Source organism: Melospiza melodia, chromosome 3 (assembly GCF_035770615.1).
Source record: "Melospiza melodia melodia isolate bMelMel2 chromosome 3, bMelMel2.pri, whole genome shotgun sequence".
NCBI lineage: Eukaryota > Metazoa > Chordata > Aves > Passeriformes > Passerellidae > Melospiza > Melospiza melodia.
The window spans coordinates 58,364,501-58,383,980 of NC_086196.1; the positions used below are offsets into that span (position 1 = coordinate 58,364,501).

The 19,480-nt window shown below is 43.2% G+C and overlaps 1 protein-coding gene across 1 annotated transcript in view; it reads right to left on the bottom strand.

Moving 5' to 3' along the window:
* KIF26B (kinesin family member 26B) overlaps positions 1-19,480 on the bottom strand; it is a 274,047-nt gene that overhangs the window by 14,105 nt on the left and 240,462 nt on the right. Inside the window, exons 11-12 of the mRNA XM_063151906.1 lie at positions 11,864-12,026; positions 7,295-10,727 (exon numbers count right to left, since the gene is read on the bottom strand). Of these exons, the coding sequence (XP_063007976.1) occupies positions 7,295-10,727; positions 11,864-12,026 (3,596 nt within the window). The remainder of the gene's footprint in view (positions 1-7,294; positions 10,728-11,863; positions 12,027-19,480) is intronic.

Consider the following 19,480-nt stretch of genomic DNA (forward strand, 5'->3'; position numbering starts at 1 on the left):
CTTTTCAGGGCAGTTTAGAGCTGGTGAATGAGCACTGCTGAAACCAGATCAGAAAGCAGCCCTCCTGCGGCGTGGCAGGTTGACAAGTAATCTGGGAGATGCTCCAGGGAAGATGCACATCACCCACAATTCCTAGCAAAAAAAAACCCAACCAGAGTCTCTTCTAAACATTTCTCTCTCTTCAGGCTGGATTTTGGTTTAACAGGCATTTGTCAGCATTGTAGCATTATTTAAGAAGCTGGTTATTATTACTATGGTACTGCATTGAAGAGCTGCTCCAGTCACTTGGACAGCAAAGGCAGAGGCTGGAGGGGGAAGGGCTCTAAAGCCAGAACATTAGCTCCCACCAGGGCAGTGGTGGAGGCATTCCAGTGAGCCAATTCTGTGGCAGTGTCAGGAGCAGGTTTTATTTACACCCAGCCTAATGGTGTGCGAGTCAGTCATGCATGTTGCATGGAGCCTTCACCGTGCACAACAGCCTGCTGCCACTTCCTCTATTAAATCATTCCTATGTTCATGTGGCTGAAAGCTCAGTGCTGGCACGCAGTAGTCAAGCGTGTAAAAAATGATTACTCTGATCCCTTTCAACACAGATTTGCTGCATGAAATGGCCTGGCTTTGACCTGGGAAAATCAATGCTGTTGTTTTAATGAACAAAAAAAAAAAAAAAAATTGGAGCTGAAGCCTGCATTTCCCCTCCCTCTAGCCGCCCCAGGGCTGTCCAGTCAGCAAGTCACATGCATGAAGTGGTCACCTGCATGCAAACAGCATTTACTCATATAATTCTAAACATCCTTTGTCATGGTAAAAGTACAGTACAGGATATCAATTAGCTACCATCACTTGTAAGCAAGTTAAAGTAGAAATGCTGGAGGTGCCCTACAGCTTTCTGATACAAAGGGCAATTTTCAGCTCCCCACACTGTGCCTTAGGCAGTCTAAACATGAACCAAATTCCTTTTCACTTGGATTCAACAAGAAAAGCTCAGACTCTCTTTGTTGGTGTTTTGTATCGTCATTATCATTTTGGCCATGTTTCAAAATGTGATGCTTTGCAATATTGGTAGGAGACAGACTTTCATAATTTACAGTCCGTAGATTCAGCCTCTGGCTTTTTCTGCTACTTTCACAGAAGGAGCTAAGTGCTTCCAGAGAGTAAATATGTTCAAACATAGAGTTTTCAGGGTTTTCCAGGAACCTCTAAATCTCCATCTTTAAAATCATCCCATCAGTGAAACCCAGAGCACATGAGCATGAGGAAAAAGGAGGCCAATTGCAGATAATTAGTCATGCCTTAACAGTCTGTCTTTTTATTAAAGTGTTTAAAATCATGTAGCAATTTGCTGTTCTTTGGTGTTGAAAGTTAGTACCAAGAAAGAGCTGCAAGGAGTCATGAAACTTTACTATGAATGTCATCAAATGCTACAGCAGTAATCTTTAATTATCTGTAGTCAGACAGTTCTCCATGCAAAGAAGATGAAAGGCATATGCCCAAACACATACACACACCCAAATCCTATCCTGGACTGACAAAAGCAAGGGTCTCCAGATTCTGAGATATGCAGCTCCAGCTCAGGCCATAGCTTTAAACTTCAGGAATCCAACCTTTGGAAACCTTAATTTTCCTCCAGTCTTGTTTCTACTTGGCCTGACTTTCAATAATATCTCTTAGATTTTTGTTCTCTGATGTTCACTGATACTTAACATTCAGGAAAATATTAAGTACCAGTGGCCCTGACTGACCCAACTGGGAAGTGCTTTACTGAGAAGGACTTTATGCCCAAAGTCTGGTGTCTTTGAGCTGCCTTCTTCTGTCTCACATCTTTTTCTCATGCCCCAGTCCCAGGAGAGGGCCTGTGCACACCAGCTGAGAGGCAGGGGTCCCCACCAGCACCCCATGGCTGCTGCTCACCTGCTGCTGCCCCAGCCCTGCTTGGGCCACAGATCACTGCCCTCAGTGTTTCACCCTGCTGCTGGCAGAAGCCCCAGCACCAGCAAAGCTCCAAGCTCAGACTCAGCTCCAAAAAGCCTCAAAACTAGAGGAATCAAAGGGATACACTCCTTGGCAGAAGTCTGTCCTATCTCAACAGAGGGCTGCAGAAGTGACAGACTGAAGCCTGTAGGTCTAACTCAATGCTACATGGGATGGGGACTTTCTCAGGTATCCAACCCTATCTCAGAGGGAACAGGAAAGAAAACTGCTCCAGGAAGACCAGTGTCATCTCCATAAAATGCGTTGTTTATGATGAATGATCTCAGAACGTCTCCTGTTCTGTTCCTCTCAGGGAAGGAGGTTTCCTTACAGAGACTACTGAAACACTGTAAGGGACAGGAACCTGTAAATATATGTAGGAGAGGGCAGAAAACTCTGGAAAAAACACAGTTATGCACATAACATGAAAATGCAAACAAGAGTTGGCTTTACTGGGAAAAACTTATTAGAGCCTGGACTCTTCCTTTGCTACTACCTCATAGTGGGTGAGGTCCAGAATTAACACCAAGGCTCCATCTTTGAAATCATCCAGTCATGTTTGGCATTGAGAATTATTTTAAAGCAATGCCCACATACATCCAAACTCAGTAAAAGATGCTAAAAATCAAACCAGAAGAGCAAAAGGGAGGTAGATAACACTTTTGATCCAAGGATCTTGCTATTACATTTTTTTTTTCTATCGGCATTATCTACTTTTATGAGCTGGTAACAAGAGAACTCAGAAGTTACACGAGTTGCCCAAGGTGATACAGCGAACCAGCAGCACACCAGAGAATACAGCACAGATCTTGCAAGCCCTAATTTGCTGCCCTGGCTGCCTCCCTCTCATATCTGTTGCACCCCTGGGATACAAATAGAGCTTTGGTAAAACTAAAGTTCAACCAGAACGCACTTCCTGAGCACATACAGGACTATGTACCATGAAAGCACCCTTATCACTGCCTTTCCATGGGGAGGCACTGGGCCACCACACTTGGAATTTCTGGGGAGTTAAAAATAATAAATAAGTGCTGCAACTTATAACTGTACAAACTATGCCCTAACACGTCAGTGTGCTCAAGACAGCACTGCTTACCCAAGAGAGAGGAAGCTGGAGCCAGAGAAAGAAATATGGCTGAGATGCCAATTGTTTCTTACAGGGAAGGGCTAAGGTAGTGAACACAAAAATCAAAGTACAACATAGTTGTACAGATGATTTCAGGCAAAGAAGGAAGAAGGGCCTGCCAGAAAATGAAAATAGCAAGTGGAACTCTGTTTTCCATTGCTCAGCAAGGGCAGAGGAGGATGTATGGCAAAATAAGTTGTGGCTGAGGTTAGGAGTCAAGAGTGCCTGTAATTCAACCCTGGATCTGGCTCTCAGTAGGCTGAGGGCATCAGGCAACTCAGTAACACTCTCTACCTTCATTTCTCCATCTTAAAATGGGGTCTGGAGTAATATTTACACCACAGTGTGGATTAAAGAGAAACAATACAAAGCTTTGAAATGTACAACCATAGATCAGGGCTAAAGAGCTTTGTTTCTGCCACAAACAGTCACTTTGGGCCAATGTATGCTGACATGATGTTACAGAACCAATGTTGGATATTGGAAAAATGGGAATATTTATTAAATGCATAGGTTAGCAGGGGAAAGTCTTATGTGCCTTATGAGGCAAGCACATGATTTTTCAATAGGTACCAGAATGCAAAAGGAATTATTTTTATTATTTTCTTCTAATTTTATATACATACAATTTTGTACTGCACTGTCTGTGAACTGTACAGGTACCCAGGTAGAGCCCAAAAATTAACCTAAGGCTAGCAGTGAAGGATATGAACTAGCTTTATCCTTCAAAAGCTGTCAGGGTAGGTCTGATGCTTCATGTATGACATTCAGGGCAGAAGCATCTACACATACAAATAATGCACTTAAGAGCACTGAAAGACAAGATCTTAATCTCAAGGAAAAATGATGTCTCTCCAATGTGTCAGAACTTCAAAAGTAATTGTGAGATCTTCTGGTGATTCTCTTAAAGACTCTTTATAGCTCCTTTTACAGGGGCCTTGGGCTGATTCATGTTGATCGCATCTGACAGCCAGCATTTCTGTTAATAATAATCATAAATAAAGTGGACAAGGTTGCCTGACCTGAAATGAGCATATCTATAGTGCCATATCCATTACAGCACAGTGGATCTGTGACCGCAAATCAGGAAAGGTCCAATGCTCTTGACACTTTGTATTAAAATAATATCTGTCTTTTAAGATCTCAGAACCTTTGTGTGCTAGTTTTTCATTAAAAAGTGTTCCTTAAGAGATAACACTCACACTCTAAGAAAGGAGATGCTACCGATGATGAAAGATTTCAAAACTTCTCATTTTTTCATTATGCAATAAAAATACATTTGCAAACAGCTCTATTCTCCCTTATACCTTAACTCCTCCTTCACGTTCTCCTGCATTGAAGTAATAATCCTGGTTTTATGCCATAATAAATCTGCTGACATGTGAAAAATTATACTATTATCAAACACATCAAAACAGAATTATGATTTCACTGCTGCCAGACCAAATGCAAACAGGAGCTGGGTTATATGAATGCGAAGCCTGATTAATTTCTGGGCAGTGGTTTTCTGCTAGAAATAGGCATGGTGGTAAAAATTGAGTTTTTAATTTCCATAAAACCCCTGGTTGCACTTATAAACAAGTCATACCAAACAATACAGGAATTACTTGCTGACATAGGGAATCACTTTCAAAAGTAAACTATCAGAGATGATACACTGAGAATCTCTCCACATCAGGTGACATGCTGAATTAAGAGAGAAGCTTTGTAAATTACTTTAAGGGAGGTCAATGTGCCAGGCTATGCTGAGTCCACTGGGGCAGGCAATTTCCAAGGACACAGACAGGCCCTTCACTGAAAACCCTCCACCCCAGAGATTCATGTCCATCATTAGGCAGATAATTGCAATGTTGCTGACTAAGGAGAGAGGAACCACCACACACCAGCAATTAGAATAGAGAGATTAATTTCTTGGCCAGCCAAAAAAAGGTGTATTTGGGGAAAAAGACAGGTCACATGTTACACAGCAGTAAAAAAGCAGCAAAGCTAGGACTCCTCATGTTCCCTGCTAATCAAAGGTTCATACTTCCCTCATCACTTGATAATTTTGCATACCTGCGCTGTATGACAAACCAGTGTCAATGTTCTACCAGGTAGGCTCAAGGCCTCTTCTTTCCTGGTGTGTCCTCCAGACTGCTACAGAAATAATCTTAAACCTGAGTCTCAAACAGATCTCTCCTTCACAACTCCCTTTTCATGACTACTGACGCAATGTTTAGTCCTGCACAGGGGTTATCAAAAGCCAAAGCTGTGAGCCAAAATGCAACCCTGATATAAAATACAATGCACACACATGAAGCTTGTCTGTAATTAGAACACCACAAAGACAATGCTTTTGTCACTTGTATTTCCAGCCTTGTCCAGCCTCCAATGTGCTATCAAAGCAGAGAGAAGTGAAACGAAACAATAGCAGTTTTGTGAGCATCAGAGTAAAAAAATATTGATCCCCTAGTGATTCAGTTTGGGGATGAACTCTGGAGTCTAAGGAATCCAGAGGTTGTGCCTGAAGCTTTCTCAGAGTTTTTTTGTAAAATATGTCCCTTGGGGGACTAAGAGGAAAATTCTCTGGGATCTAATCTGTTCCCTCATCTGCACAGCTGCCTGTTTTTTTCCCAGAAATTGATAAATTTTTCCATCTAAATGACCTGTGGAAAAAGTCCATATTAGATTGGCAGCTTCTCCACAAGACACAATCAAGTTGTCAGTTTACAACCACAAATGCCATCTCTGTGGACAGCTTTGTTTTCCTTTTTCACAAGATAGAAATCATCCTTCTCTTCTTTACAAGTTATCATTAAACAGTTCATATTTGAAAGGGGTTTTTAGAGGCAGAGCTCTTCAGAAGGAGGAAAATCAATTTATTACCATTTAAGTGAAAGGCTAGGAAAAGAGATTTTCCAAGAAGATGCAAAGTTACTTTCAGAAATAATATTCAGTCATTTGGTCTGGGCTTGCATTATGCAGAATGATCACTTTCAGATGCATCTTCTGAACAGGTACAATCAGCCCTGCATTTATGGATGCTGTTTTAATAGCAGAATCTATTGCATTTACATCTGTGCTGCACATGTTCTTTCTGCTACCACAGTCAAGAGCATAAAGAAAGGGAGAGTTATGCATTACTCTGTTCACTGGAAATGAATTCCAGAGGTGAGTATCACAGCAAGTGGAATGGCTGGTGAATTAGGAACACTATGAGAAAAACACAATTTAGAAAGACCCAGCTACTGTAGAATAAGTAGCTACTGATATTCCACATACCTGTGCCACCAGGTCCGATGTCAACCTGAATTTTTTTCAGAAGTAGATTAGTCAGGACTTGCACTACAAGTTGGGAAAACAGTACCCGGGAAAAATGTGAACTGACCACCTCATGAATGGTCCCCATCCCTGTTCTGCAACTTTTGAAACTTGCTCTCATGGAAAGAGGTACCTGCACAGACTCTTGATATGACCCAGGAAGCTCTTGCTATCTAATTTAAAAGTCCTGATGTAGTGTGAAGCTACTGGGGATTATGTCTGAACAAAGATGAAGTCTTCCCAATCCATTCCATGATCACAAAAAAGTTCCAGATTTGAAAGTGCTTCAGTGCAGTAATTCCCATATATTGTTCTTAATATTACCTATTATTTATTATCAATAAATTTCTGGGAAAAGGAGCCACAACTCAAAAGGCAAGAGTCTCAGGTACAGGATAATATCTTTCAAGGAGCATGGACACATTTTTGCTCCATCTCCTATGTGGGGAGAAGGAACTCAACAATGGTTTCAGATGGACCTTTGGGCACACAAGGAGCAGAAGCAGGCTCACAAGAGATACGGCCATTCAGCAAGACTCTGGTCTTGGGCTGGTGAAACATGCATTTAAGGCACCTTTCTGGAATCAAATCAGAAATATATTTGTATAAATAAATATTGAATGTGGCTGTCACTAGCAAAACTAAGTTTTTGTTCATTGGAAGCAAACCAAAGTGAAAGAGGTCAGTAAGAGACTCCACAGCAAAGGCAATACAACCACACAGGATTAGTGAATGTACCAAAAGGAAAAAAGGCAGAGCCTTGGATGCTTATCATGCCCTTGCTTCTCAGCAAGGAGGTGGAACTGCTATTTAACTAGCTCACCCTTAGGGCCAGCCTACCCCTGAGTACTAATCTGCTTTGGTCTGCGTCCCTCTTTCCCACCACCACACGCTTACCTGCATTCAGTCGTTTCTTCGGGGTTTTGAGGCTGCGGCACCTGCCGCTGGCAGAGCTGCTGTTCTCGCTCATGGAGTCCTGTGCTGAGGAGGCGCTGCCCGTCGCCTCGCTGTCCCTCATCATGCTCTCGTAGCCACTGCTGCCCCCGCTGTGGTAGAAGAGGGCTGTTTTCCCCATGGCAGGGGGCAGCTCCCCGCTCAGGACGCTGCTGTTGTCGCTGCCGTGGCCGCTGCTGCAGCGGTGCGGTTTCCGAGGAGGGGTGATCTTGCTGTAGGGGGAAGGCAGCATGTGAACAGCTGGCTTCTCATCTCCAGGAAGGCCCCCACGCTCCTCTGTCTCCAGGCTTCCCGGCAGCTGAACGCCTCTGGCACTGGTGCTCCCTTGGAGCAGCTCTGAAATCCGCCCATTGACAGCTCGAAGGGGCAATTTGGAAGCAAGGCTGGAGCCCCGGCTTCTGCTGAGGGACTGCATTGACCAGGACATGTTCTTCCCACTTGGGGGCAAACTGGAGCTCTGCCCCACGGACTGAGGCAGAGACTTGGTGGAGAAGCTGAGTGTTTTGGTGGCAGAGGCAGAGAGGCTGCGGGCCTTGGGACTTGCCAGCAGGAGCTTGCTGACAGCAGAGATCTTTGACTGGCTGGCTTTTGGGGAAGCACCTGCCGACTGGGAGAGGCCCGAGTTGGTGGGTGAGGACATGGCACTGCGGCTGAGGCTCCTTCCAGCCCTAGGCATGGTGGTGTCTCTGCCAGGGCTCATTTTGGAGCTCACAGAGGACAGACTTTCTGCTCTTTCCAGTGACAAACACTCATAGTGGCTTCCTGTGGACCTCCCTAGGGAGTTGGTCCTGCTAGCAAGCTGCTCCAGTTTGGCACTGAAGAGCTTGCTGCTGCTGTTGTTGATGCTGCTGTCTATGCCAGGGCCTTTTAGTTTGGCATTCTGCTCCTCAGGGAAGCTGGCCAGGAAGGACACAGGCTGGCTGGAGGGACTGCTCGTGGTGCTGTTGGCTGCACTGTGCTGGGGGCTGGCTCTATTCTTCTGATCCAAGCTTGACTTTCTCACAGGTGGTAGAGGAGGGGTCCCTTTGGGACGAGTGAGTATGCAGTGTTTGGGAGAGGCCATTTTCTTGTCAAGACTAGCCCTAGAAAACTGGGGAAGGGCGGGAGAATTGACTCCACTGCTGTCAGTAAAAGTGGGATGGAGATGACTGTCAGATTCCTCCACCTTGCTTGCCTTTGGGAGCCCTCGAGGGAGGCTACAATTCTTCAAGCCATCACTGGAATGAACAGGGCTTTGGGTTGCAGAGCTGGATGCTGCCACCTCACATCCATCCACAATTCTTTTTAGACTGTCAGATCCTGGAGAAGTAGAGGTGTCCCCACTGCTGGTGCTAAACCTGTCCATGGAGGACTGTTTTGTGCTGTGCTCAGGCTTGGCTGAAACTGTGACTGTATCAGGCCTTGGCCCATCACTGCTCCCAGAGCTGTCCTTTTTAACATCTTCTTCTCTCTTCAACCAAGGGTCTTCAAATTTGATAACCTTTTTAGCAATGGATTCTTTCCCATCATGGGGATGAACAGCCTTTGGGTCTGCAGTCACAGCTGGTACAGCATCATCAGTGTCTTGAGCTTTGAAGGAATTAACAGCAATACATGGATACACGGTAATGTTCGTCTTCATTGGGATGTAGCCCTCACAGCTGCTGAGACTTGCTGTGTTTTTGATTGTGACAGTAGTTTTGCCTAGAGCTGATATTTTACAGCCTTTGATGGGTGGCACTTTGCCGAAAGCTTCCTCCCCCATTTCTGACATTATAAGCATGTTGTCAGTCACTGACTTCTGTTTGTCACTTACACAAATCATGCTGGCACTTTGTATGGTGCTTGCAAACTCAGAGACAGGGGGCTCTGCCATAGCTTCCCCATGCCCATAGCACGCCTGGGCTATGAAGCTGTGGCACGACTGTTCACCGTCACTGCCTGTGCTCATTTCGCTCAGCCACGAGCTGATGGATGAGCGCCTGCTGCCATCGTCTTGGGGTTTGTCATCCAGACTCAGCTTTGGAAGAGGAAGGAACTGTGTGATGCTGACTTCAGACACAGGAGCTGCACTGGAGTAACACTCAAGATCTTCAGAGATACTGCTGATAATACTGACTGGCCTAGAGCCAGAGGCCAAAGCCTGCACAGAGCAGTCACTGTTAAAACTGATGATACTGGTTGGGCGCCCATTGTCAAGGACACCACTAATGGTCAGCTCTTCCACAAGGGTGAACACAAGCTCATCCTCTCCGTTCAGCTCCAATGGCTGCTGCACAGTCACCATGGTTGTGCTCAGAATCTCTTTCTTGGATTCTGGAGAAATGCTTTGTTGCCCATCTTCATTGAGAACGGTCTCTTCAAAATCCCCATTGTTGGACGACACTGACTTTTTCATAATCTGAGGGCTCATACCTACAGGTGGGGTCCGGATTTCTGGCTGTAATAAAGATTCAGTAGATGTCATGGTGGCATCCTTACTCAGGGGAGCTGGTGGGGGAGTGGAGCTGGGCAGGACTCCTTTCTGTGTGTAGACCTTGCACCTCTGGGAAGGAGAAGTTGGTGGCTTATACTCAGATGTCTTTGAGAGGCTTGCAATGCCAAGCCGGGGGGAACCCATTGGCCGAGGTTTGCCTTCCACAAATCCAGAGGTGTTGAGCCCTTCTCTGCTGCTCTGCAAGCTGGTGCTGTGTGCTAACTGACAAGAGTTAAGCTCTTTACTAGAGCTGCCTGTTACACTCCTGGGAGAAGAAGGAGTTGAAAGATTGGTAAGAGCTCCAGAAGGAACAGGGGAGTGATTTCTCCTAGTTTTGCTGGGTGTTGTGTTTGTATTTTCCTTGGCTTCTCTATCAGGATGCTGACATTCTGGCATCGTATCTTCCTTATCTGACTCTGGTAAGTGGCTAAGCTCTGCCAGCTGGCTTGAGACAGCACACTTAGACATCTGGTCTGAACTAAATTGAGCAGGCATCTCTTCAAAGGGAAATTTGTCAGTCTCTTCACTGCCATCAATGCAATCCAGTCTCTCCTGGAGCTCTGCAAAGGTGTTGCACTTCAGGCAGTCTCTTTCAGATGTGCTGGGCCCTGATTCACTAACTTCCTCCAACCTGCCCTCATTTTTGGTCTTTTGCAGAGCAGGAACTATGGGAACAAAGTCAGGGGGACCCTCGTTATCTGTCAGTTCCTTGTCAGAGAGGGCAGTGCCATTGGGGCCAACGTAAATCACCGTGTCACACGACTGCTCACTGCTGGATGAATAATCAGGATCACTTGATAAATGCAAAATAGGGAAGTCTGGGTCCACAGTGTTTCTAGAATGGAAAGGTCTCAGCTGGGTTGGCCTCCGCATCCGGCCCTCCTCACAAGAGCTCTCTCCTCCAGAAGAACTTGATGTGTACTGCAACATGAGAGAGAGAGAGAGAGAGAGAGAGAGAGAGAGAGAGAGAGAGTGTCTATGACATTTCAGCATTGCAAGCTTCTCCTTGCACAAACTGGATACACAAAAAAAATAATGGTCACATATGAACTGGGAGATCTCTAAACTAAGGTACAAAGCTCTGAAGCTGCTTATCCACAGCCCTGGAGCAAACCCATAGCTATGTTCAATGGAGAACCCAAGGTCCCAGCTCTGAGTCCCACTCAAAATCACAAGACTTAAAAAAATGTACTAAAAATATGGATTAAGATACCTCCCTTAACTGAGCCTGGCCAAAGAAATCAGGTATTTGGCAAAGGCTTTGCTGATTTTGTGCGTGCATGTACATTTGTGTATTCGAAGAAGAACAAGAAAACTGATTACATATGATCCCATACTACCAGTGTGTGGAATTGTATAATGTGCACTCAGAGGTCTCTGGAGACACAGTGTTCTGATGGTGTGTGGACTGAACCCTTCATTTGTCTCTCTTCAATCAATTGGCAAAAAAAGCTTTTGTCAATCTGCCAATTAAAATGAAATGCATAACATTCATTCATTCTGCCCAATTCACACCATAAGTTGCACGGAAGCAACCAGAACTCTCTAACGTGAAAATGGATATAGTCCATCTTCACTCTACTTGGAAAATCTTTCACCCATATTTAGAAGCAATAGGAATAAAAAGTTGGTCAATGCTGGCCTTGGACACAGTAGTTCTGCCCTTTATTTTGCTTCTGCTCCCTCTGAGAAGCATTGAGAACCTAATTCTTAATTAATCCGAATTTTCTTTAACTCTTCAGCAGTTTTACTCCTTATTATTTCATTTAGCACTAAGAGTATAAAGGAAAATAAATGCTCTCTGACAGTTATATTATTAAACAAGGTCAGCTTACAAACCTGCTACAACAGATGTGTCCAAACTTACTCCTGTGTCTCTGAAGCTGAAGCATTTACCTCTCTAATATTGCACTCTGACACTTGCCTAGGACTGGGTACATACATCCCATACACCTTGGAACTTATTACTGATTTGGTTACACGCTGCTTTACCCAGTTAAGGACCCTTCTTCCTCCTTCCTCCATCATTATTAGAAGGGAGTTACATATGGTCTTACCTTAGTTTTCTTTTTCTTCATCCTGAGGACCCTTGAGGCGATCTGGATGGTGGAGAGCGTCTCCGCGTAGTTGCCCGCGGCAGCTGAAATGTGAGCGATCATCGTGGTGCGGCAGTTCATGTTCCCCAAGGACTCTCGGAGCAACATGGTCAGCTTGCTGTCTCTGCAAAATAAAGTGAATTAAGGCTACATTAGCCAGCAAGGTTTCGCTTTGGCCATCATGATGTAACTTGGGTCTTGGCAAGATATTTTCTCCTCTTTTTAATAGAATCCTAATTACTTTTTTCCCTCAGGTCTGCACTACGTTGTGCAGCTGAGCATGCTGAAAGATCCTGGACTACAATTCAAACTTCTTTTCCCACTTTCCCTTTTCTGACTCCTTTTCAGCTCAGTCCTTCTCCATTGCTGCCATTGCCAACAGAGAGATGTAGACCAGCACTGGAGGCTGTTAAGGAGCCACAGCAGCAAACATCAAACTGCTGCTCTTCTGAAGTGCACAGTGCCCAGACAAACCCTGGCTCAGCTCTGGAGGACAAGAGGGTACTGGATAAGATTACAGAACAAAATTTTTTTGTTGCCTTATAGGGCATTGGGTAACTCAATATTAGTAACAGTTAAGCCACTGAAGTCAATTTTGGATGATGCTGGTAAAATACAAACCAATCAAGCCTTCAGACTTCACACAATTGTTCTTTCCTATTAGATCTTTTCTTTCACTGAGGCAGAAATCAAATTTTCTGTTCTTGCCATTTACTCTATTGTTCAGCCTCAGATAGCTTTTGAAATGCTGATGCCTTATTGTGGGGCTGTGTGTGACTAGACTGAGAATATTAATTTTAACAGAATAATGATGCATATATAATACTTTTGAGGTGGTCATCTAATCCTGTAGTCAGAAACACACAATATATAATTTTTAAAGAGACCTTTAGCTCCGAGGTGTAAAGTCAGCTTATTTGGCAGGTTATTTGGGAAATGGCATTGTCTTGAAGAGTGTCTCCCCTATGCTAAAGGTTATGGATGATGACTACATACAGCTGGAAACAAAGACAGCAACAGCCTGATATTTACCTATCACTAAAGGAACTGCATTCGCTGTTGTAATGATGGTCAGTGGCTACGGATCAGATTTTTGGGGCTCACTGTTAAATATCTGCAAATGACCTGTGGTGCATGTGTGTCCTTGTTTTCTCACTTGAGATTTCCAGCTCACAGGAACACTGCATAAAGCTGCAGCTGCTGGGAACTGAAGCTATGCCTACTGGATGGGACCGATGGGCAAACACCAAAACCCTTGGACCTCTCTTTTTGATTGAATAAATAACAACATTTGGGGTGCATATTTTGATGCAATAGCTCTGGAGGATTCTCATCTCCTGAGGCTTCTAAAACTTGCAATTTCAGCTTGACTAGAAATACTGAAAATAAATTTTTTTTTTTATTTCAGGATTTCTGCTTCCATCTGCTCCAGACACATTGAAGACACATCTAGTGTCTTTGAGAAGCAAACAAACATCCATAAAGACTATACTGAGACAGCCTCACTCATTTCACTTGTGACCTAAGGCTGCTTTGAATCCACAGATCCAGAGGTAATAGGTTGCTGTGTCTCAGGTTCGTGTCCCTCTTTTCCATCACGGAATAATTAAGATGTCAAATTTTGTACATCAGTTACTGTCACTCCAATGCAGAGTAACACAGAAATTATTAACATCTCCCCAGAAATCAATAACAAGCCTTCCATTTGCCAGTGCTTCTATAATAGCAAAACATGAGACAACAGGGGAAAGTGCAGAAGAATATATTCCAAACATGTTGGTCTCCTGAGAATGCATAATCCATGCAGCCAGCATCAGCACTGAGGTGTGGCTCTCCTAGAGATACATGCATTAGGAATATAAAATAATCTGTGCCATCTGCCTTGTACTGAAATACCCATTTGCATGAAGAATAACAATACCGAAGAACTATCTATTTATAATTCATCCTCTGACATGGATGGGAACTAAAGGGTAGATTTGTTAAGGATTAAAGCATGAACCTAGCAGTAAAAAGCCCAGCTAGCACTAATTTCTAATTTCAGAGTTTGTTCATTCAGGACAGGCTACATCTTGACTCTCAAATTCACCTTGTACTCAGAAAAAATAACCGGCCTCACATCACTACTGTACTATACTGAAAAATAACATACAGAGGGAGAAAGTTACTAAACAAAGATTTTTGTCAAATCTGGATATTGTCATAAGACAAGTTCAGCTGTTCAGGGTTCACTGACCTCTCACAATAACTCTCACCTAGTAACTTCTGAAGGAAAGAAAGAAAGAAAATAGAAGAGAATGTAAGACACAAATGTGTGGCCTAATTTTTAACTCACTCTATCCTCTTCAATTAAAACATTGGTAAAACATTCTGGATGTCTCACTGAAATCTGCTTGGCAGCCAGTGTGAGACACAAAGTAGATGCTTTTTTTCTCATGAGTGCTGGCATGATACTCTGCCCGGAAAAAAATGAATAGCTATGAATTATTTCATTAGGTCATTTGTGAGCTTTTATCTGAAAATGCAAAATTTCCTGTGAAAGCAGAAGTTTTACAAAGAGGTCTGCACTTCTGCATTGGAAAGGCTTTGAGAAGCAAGACCTTTGTTGATACTCTGGCTCTGCAATCTAAACTAAGACACAGGAAATTTTGAAGAAAGTTACAGAGTCTGCTGCTCCCAGGTGTATGTTGCTCACTGTGTTAAGCAGAGGCTGGCTAGCAGAAGATTTCTCACGGCAGCAGAGTGAAATGCATCAATGTCTTCATGGAAAATAAGAGAACTTCAGGAATGCTAATGGTCTATTTCTATTCTGCTCCAAAAGTAATAAAAATTATAGGTCAGAGCAGAAAAATGACTCCACTTTATATACCTGTCTTCATTTTAAATGTTCTTTTATCCCATCCAATAATGTTTTTATAGTTTAGGAAATTTACCCTAAACCATCATGATTATGGGGACATAAAACACATACAAAATTGAAGGTGGGGTCAGGATACCCCATTTCAGACTCCAAAGCCTGTATATCAGTAAGTCAATTCTACAGTCTTTTCAGTACTTCAAAGTCACCTCATTTTTTTCTAACTATATCACTTGTTCTAATAAAATACATTACCTTTACTTGTAAACTTTTTCTTGCCTAGCTTCTAGGCAATCATGGCTACAGAAGAAAAGCTACTAAATATTATTCATATATATCCCACATAGGTAAAAACCAAAAATAAAGTATGCAAAGTGGTACCCCTGGCAAAGTCCAGAGGCAAGAGCCCTGTGTGCAGGAGACTAAACTCAGGTGTCTCTACAATGTCTCTACAATATCAGCAGGTACAGTACAGAGGTGCAGACTACCAGGCAGAAAGCCTTGGTTCATTCAGATGTACATCTTCCTTTCAGTAAGAAAGAAAGATTCATGCTCCTCTTATACACATCTGTATTTCCCTTCCTCATTAATGAATAATTATACTCAACTTCAAACAATACAGAATCTTGAATTGAAGAATGAAGCATGTAATATCATGATATGTGTCCTTAGACACTGCATAAATCCCAGTTGCCCATGTACATTTAGTCAGTCTTTAATTTTGTGACTGGATGTTATTTTTCCACTAGAGCCCTGCCTCAAACCCTGCACAGAATAAGCAGTGCTCACTGAACCATAAGTTATTTAATCTTTCTTTTAATCCTTGCCTTGCAATGCATGGATTTATGCCTTATTTACTGTTAGAACTATAAAAACTCTGCTCTGAATACTGAATGACCGATTCCTTCAAAGTCTCTTTATAACTTTTTCTTTTCCCTGTGGAGCTCATCAATGCAGTACCTGATGAATGCCCCTGAGGTGAGGCATATATTCCTCTGATAATACCTGAAACATTGAAGACTTCATTAAGTATAGGTGTTTGGTGTGAAGCACAGATCCTTCAGAGTATTGATCATTACACAGTCTTCATGTTCAAAGTATAGCTAACTTGGACCTTATCTCCCACAGCAAATGGGGCAGCTGGTTCTCAAATCAGGACACCCCAAAAACAGGAACATACAATTAGCAGCCCATCTAAAAGTTTTAGGAACACATTGTTAGAACTAATCTGAAGGTAGTATCGGTCCTTTTATAATATCTCCTTTCTCTTCCACACTCCTCCATCCCATTCTCCATGTTTAGTGACAATGACCACATCACCATACAGTCCTGATTCATGTCTAAAGCAGGTCCTTTATCTGCCTTGAAAAAAGATGATATTTTGGGATGGAGGGAGAGCCGTGAAAGGACAACACAATATACATAGCCCATTAATTTTGACATTTCCTGACTCTATAGCAATTGATTTTAGGCTCTAAATGCACTTATTATATGTATTTGATGTAATTTCATGTAGATTTGTGGTTACACTTCAATGAGACATCAGCAAGCTTGGAACATTCCTGTGTATAAAAAAGCCTCAGTTTCTAAACTAGCTGGCAGCAGCAGCTGGCTGACACCTTTTGTTTGGACAAGCAGTAGAGAAGGAGAACATGACTTACAATTTACCAGGGGGTTTTCTAACATTTGCTACCTGTAGAAAAACACTAAGATTTGGGAGTAACACACTCCTTTCGTGCACTGTAGAAAAGCTGTGCTCTCGTGTGTTCATAGCCTTTTTGACATGCTCTTCTCTGATCAGACCTACAATCCTACAATCTTCTGTCAGAGTCTATCCTGGGCTTTCCTCATTTAACCTTTTTGCTTGTTCTTGTTCCCATACCCCAGTTCCTCCCCAAAACAGCCTGGCAGAGCTCAGTTTCATCCTGCAGTGGTCTAAGAAGCTACACCCGACTTTGCCATTCTCCAGCATCACTGCTAGACACTCTTCCAATATTAAATTCCTCTTTTCTCCCTCTCTTCCTCCCATTAACATCTTCCACTCTCTCTGTCTGACCTCCAAGGCCTCTGTCCCCACTCAAGCTCCCCCCACAGCTGTTCAGTGACACCCAGCAGAGAAATCCCAAAACATGGCCATCATTTGGCATGGCTGCTGTATCATGCTGTCAGGTGAGGGGCAGAGAATGGTCAGTGCCTTCCTGGATCTTCCTCTGCCAGGTCCTCCAGCTTTAAGAAGATCTCTGTGTTCAAAGCGAGCCACATAGAAAAGAGGCAAACGGTAATTGCCTTTGTGCAGGGCTGCAAAATAGAATTCATGAATAGAAAATGAAGCAATAAGAATAAATATTGTGCTCAGGAAATTCACAGGAATTTTTCTTGCCCAGCATTTTATTCTGTGTATGGGAGACACAAACACAGAATTGTTTCACAAAAAGGAGGCAATACTGGAGAGGAAGATCCGGCTGAAGTGTTGGAATAATGATTTTTCTGTGGAATTATTTACCCAATTGTATTATACATTTTGTTTTCTTTCCTGCATCTGCCCCCCCCCACCCCCCCCCCCCACCTTAATAACAAACACTTTCTTTGTTTTCCCCTTCCTGTCACCACACTACTATGCAGATTTTGGCTATTCAATGACAACAGCAGCACCATCAGAAATAGGAATAATAACATTCCACAAGGGAGACTATACAATAGTACAGCTAAGCTTTAGCAAGTGTAAGACAGCGTGTTTGTGCTCTCTATTAATCATATACCTTAGTGTCTTCCTAGGCACTTGGCCAAAAGGAGAAAGTTGTCGACTGCCTCCAGGTGTTATGGTTACAGCATCAGATGATGTATGCCCTCAGGTGTCTTGTAATCTAATTATTTATAGAGGTATGTCAAAGGAAAAAAAATCTCAGTAACTATGACAGTCATTTTTGATCATAATGTCTTAACTCTGCTCCTTTGAGCTGATGCACTGCTTTATTCACAGCAATAAATGTTTACATTACAAAGGAGCCACATAAAAACTATATGGGGTTTTGGCTCCTACTACATGGGAATAATCTCTACAAAGGACAGTTTATAGCTCAAAAAGCACAAGCCCAACAGCGGATGTTACAGGTGTGTAACAGCTGAGTTCACTATGAACCAGTATAGTTTGCTTAGCTATGTCTTTCCTTTCTGTTAATAATTTTGAGAGAGAGAGAAAGGAAATGGGAGCAATGTGTGTAGGCACAGGCAAAATGAGTCCAGGTGGGGAGATAAAGCCCTTGGAGGTTCAGCCATGTGAGCCTGGCTTTGTTAGCAGAACAAAATGAGGCAGTTGAAGAAAGATGGGTAAAGTGTTGGACCTTTAACCTGGGGAATTCTTCACCTGGTGAAATGAGGCACTGGGGAGACAATGAACTTGCTCCAGGTGGAAACTGACGAGCCTTAAAGGGAAAATGAAGCATAGTGGAAATTTCCATTGCCACTGCAGTTAGTTATCTTGTATGAGGTGCACTAGCACAACACAGAACCCTGTGCTCATGGCAGAGGGGAAGGGAGAGCTGAAAGGACTACACTGAGGGGACACTGTGCTCAGGTTCAGTACCAGGAAACTGCCACATCTGGAGGGGATGTGACACTACAGCAGCTGAGAAGTCAAGAGCAGGAGAAAAGTGTTGCTGCAGCCAAGTACAGGACTCAAATTGTACAAAATTCATATAACATGTAGGAGGATTCCCTCTACAATTGTTATCTTTTAAGAGAAAAATGGCAACACATGAGCATGTGGCAGATACACAAAAGAGCATCTTTTGTTTCTTTTTTACCAAAGGCAGAAAAGCACATCAATGACAGAAGAACAGAAACCCATTGGTGAGGCTGCACCTCAAATGACTTCAGTTTTGGGCTCCTCACTGCAAGAAAGACATTGAGCTGCTTGAGCATGTCCAGAGAAGGGCAATGGAGCTGGAGAAGGGTCTGGAGCACAAATGAGGAGTGGCTGTGGCAGTCTGGAGGAAAGGAGGATGAGGGAAGATCCCACTGCTCTCTAAACCAGCTGAAAGGAGACTGTAGCAATATGGGAGTTGGCTTCCTCTCCCATGAGTCAGGGAACTACCCCTCTCACCATAAAAGGGGCTCAGTCAAGAGCTCTAATTTTTATACAAAAGTTGCTCCAAAGCTGATGAAGCTTTAACAGTCTGCAAAACTGACAAGTTATTGTATGTTATTCATGAATGACAAAAAAGTTCCTAATTTTTTTAAGGTCTTGATGACTGATCTCACAATAGAACTGTCTCCCAATAAAGCTCTTGCTGTCAAACAACTCCACTTTTACCTTTACATATTAAAGTGTGCATGGTTTCTGACAGTGCCAGTCCAGCTCTAAGCTGGGCACCACCATACTAGCTCTGAAGACACACAAAACCATTTTCTCCATCTTCTCATTTCTGCCTTGTGCCAGCAGTGAAGCAGAAGTCACACAAGATTCATTCAATAATTCAACGAATAAGAGAAAAAAGTTCCTCTCAGTCTTTTCCCCAGCCCTGTGAATTTTATGTAGTTTCGTTCAGGTGTACTTTGCACTTTGGCAATACCAAATAGAACACATATATGCTTACTTACAGTTCATTGTGTTACTCTAATGAGAGCTCAGAGATCCAGATGTAGCTTAAAGTCACAGTAAGGTGCAAGTTATGGGGTGGGAGAAAGGAGGTGGTTAGGAGCAGAGTTCTGCTGAGGGCCAG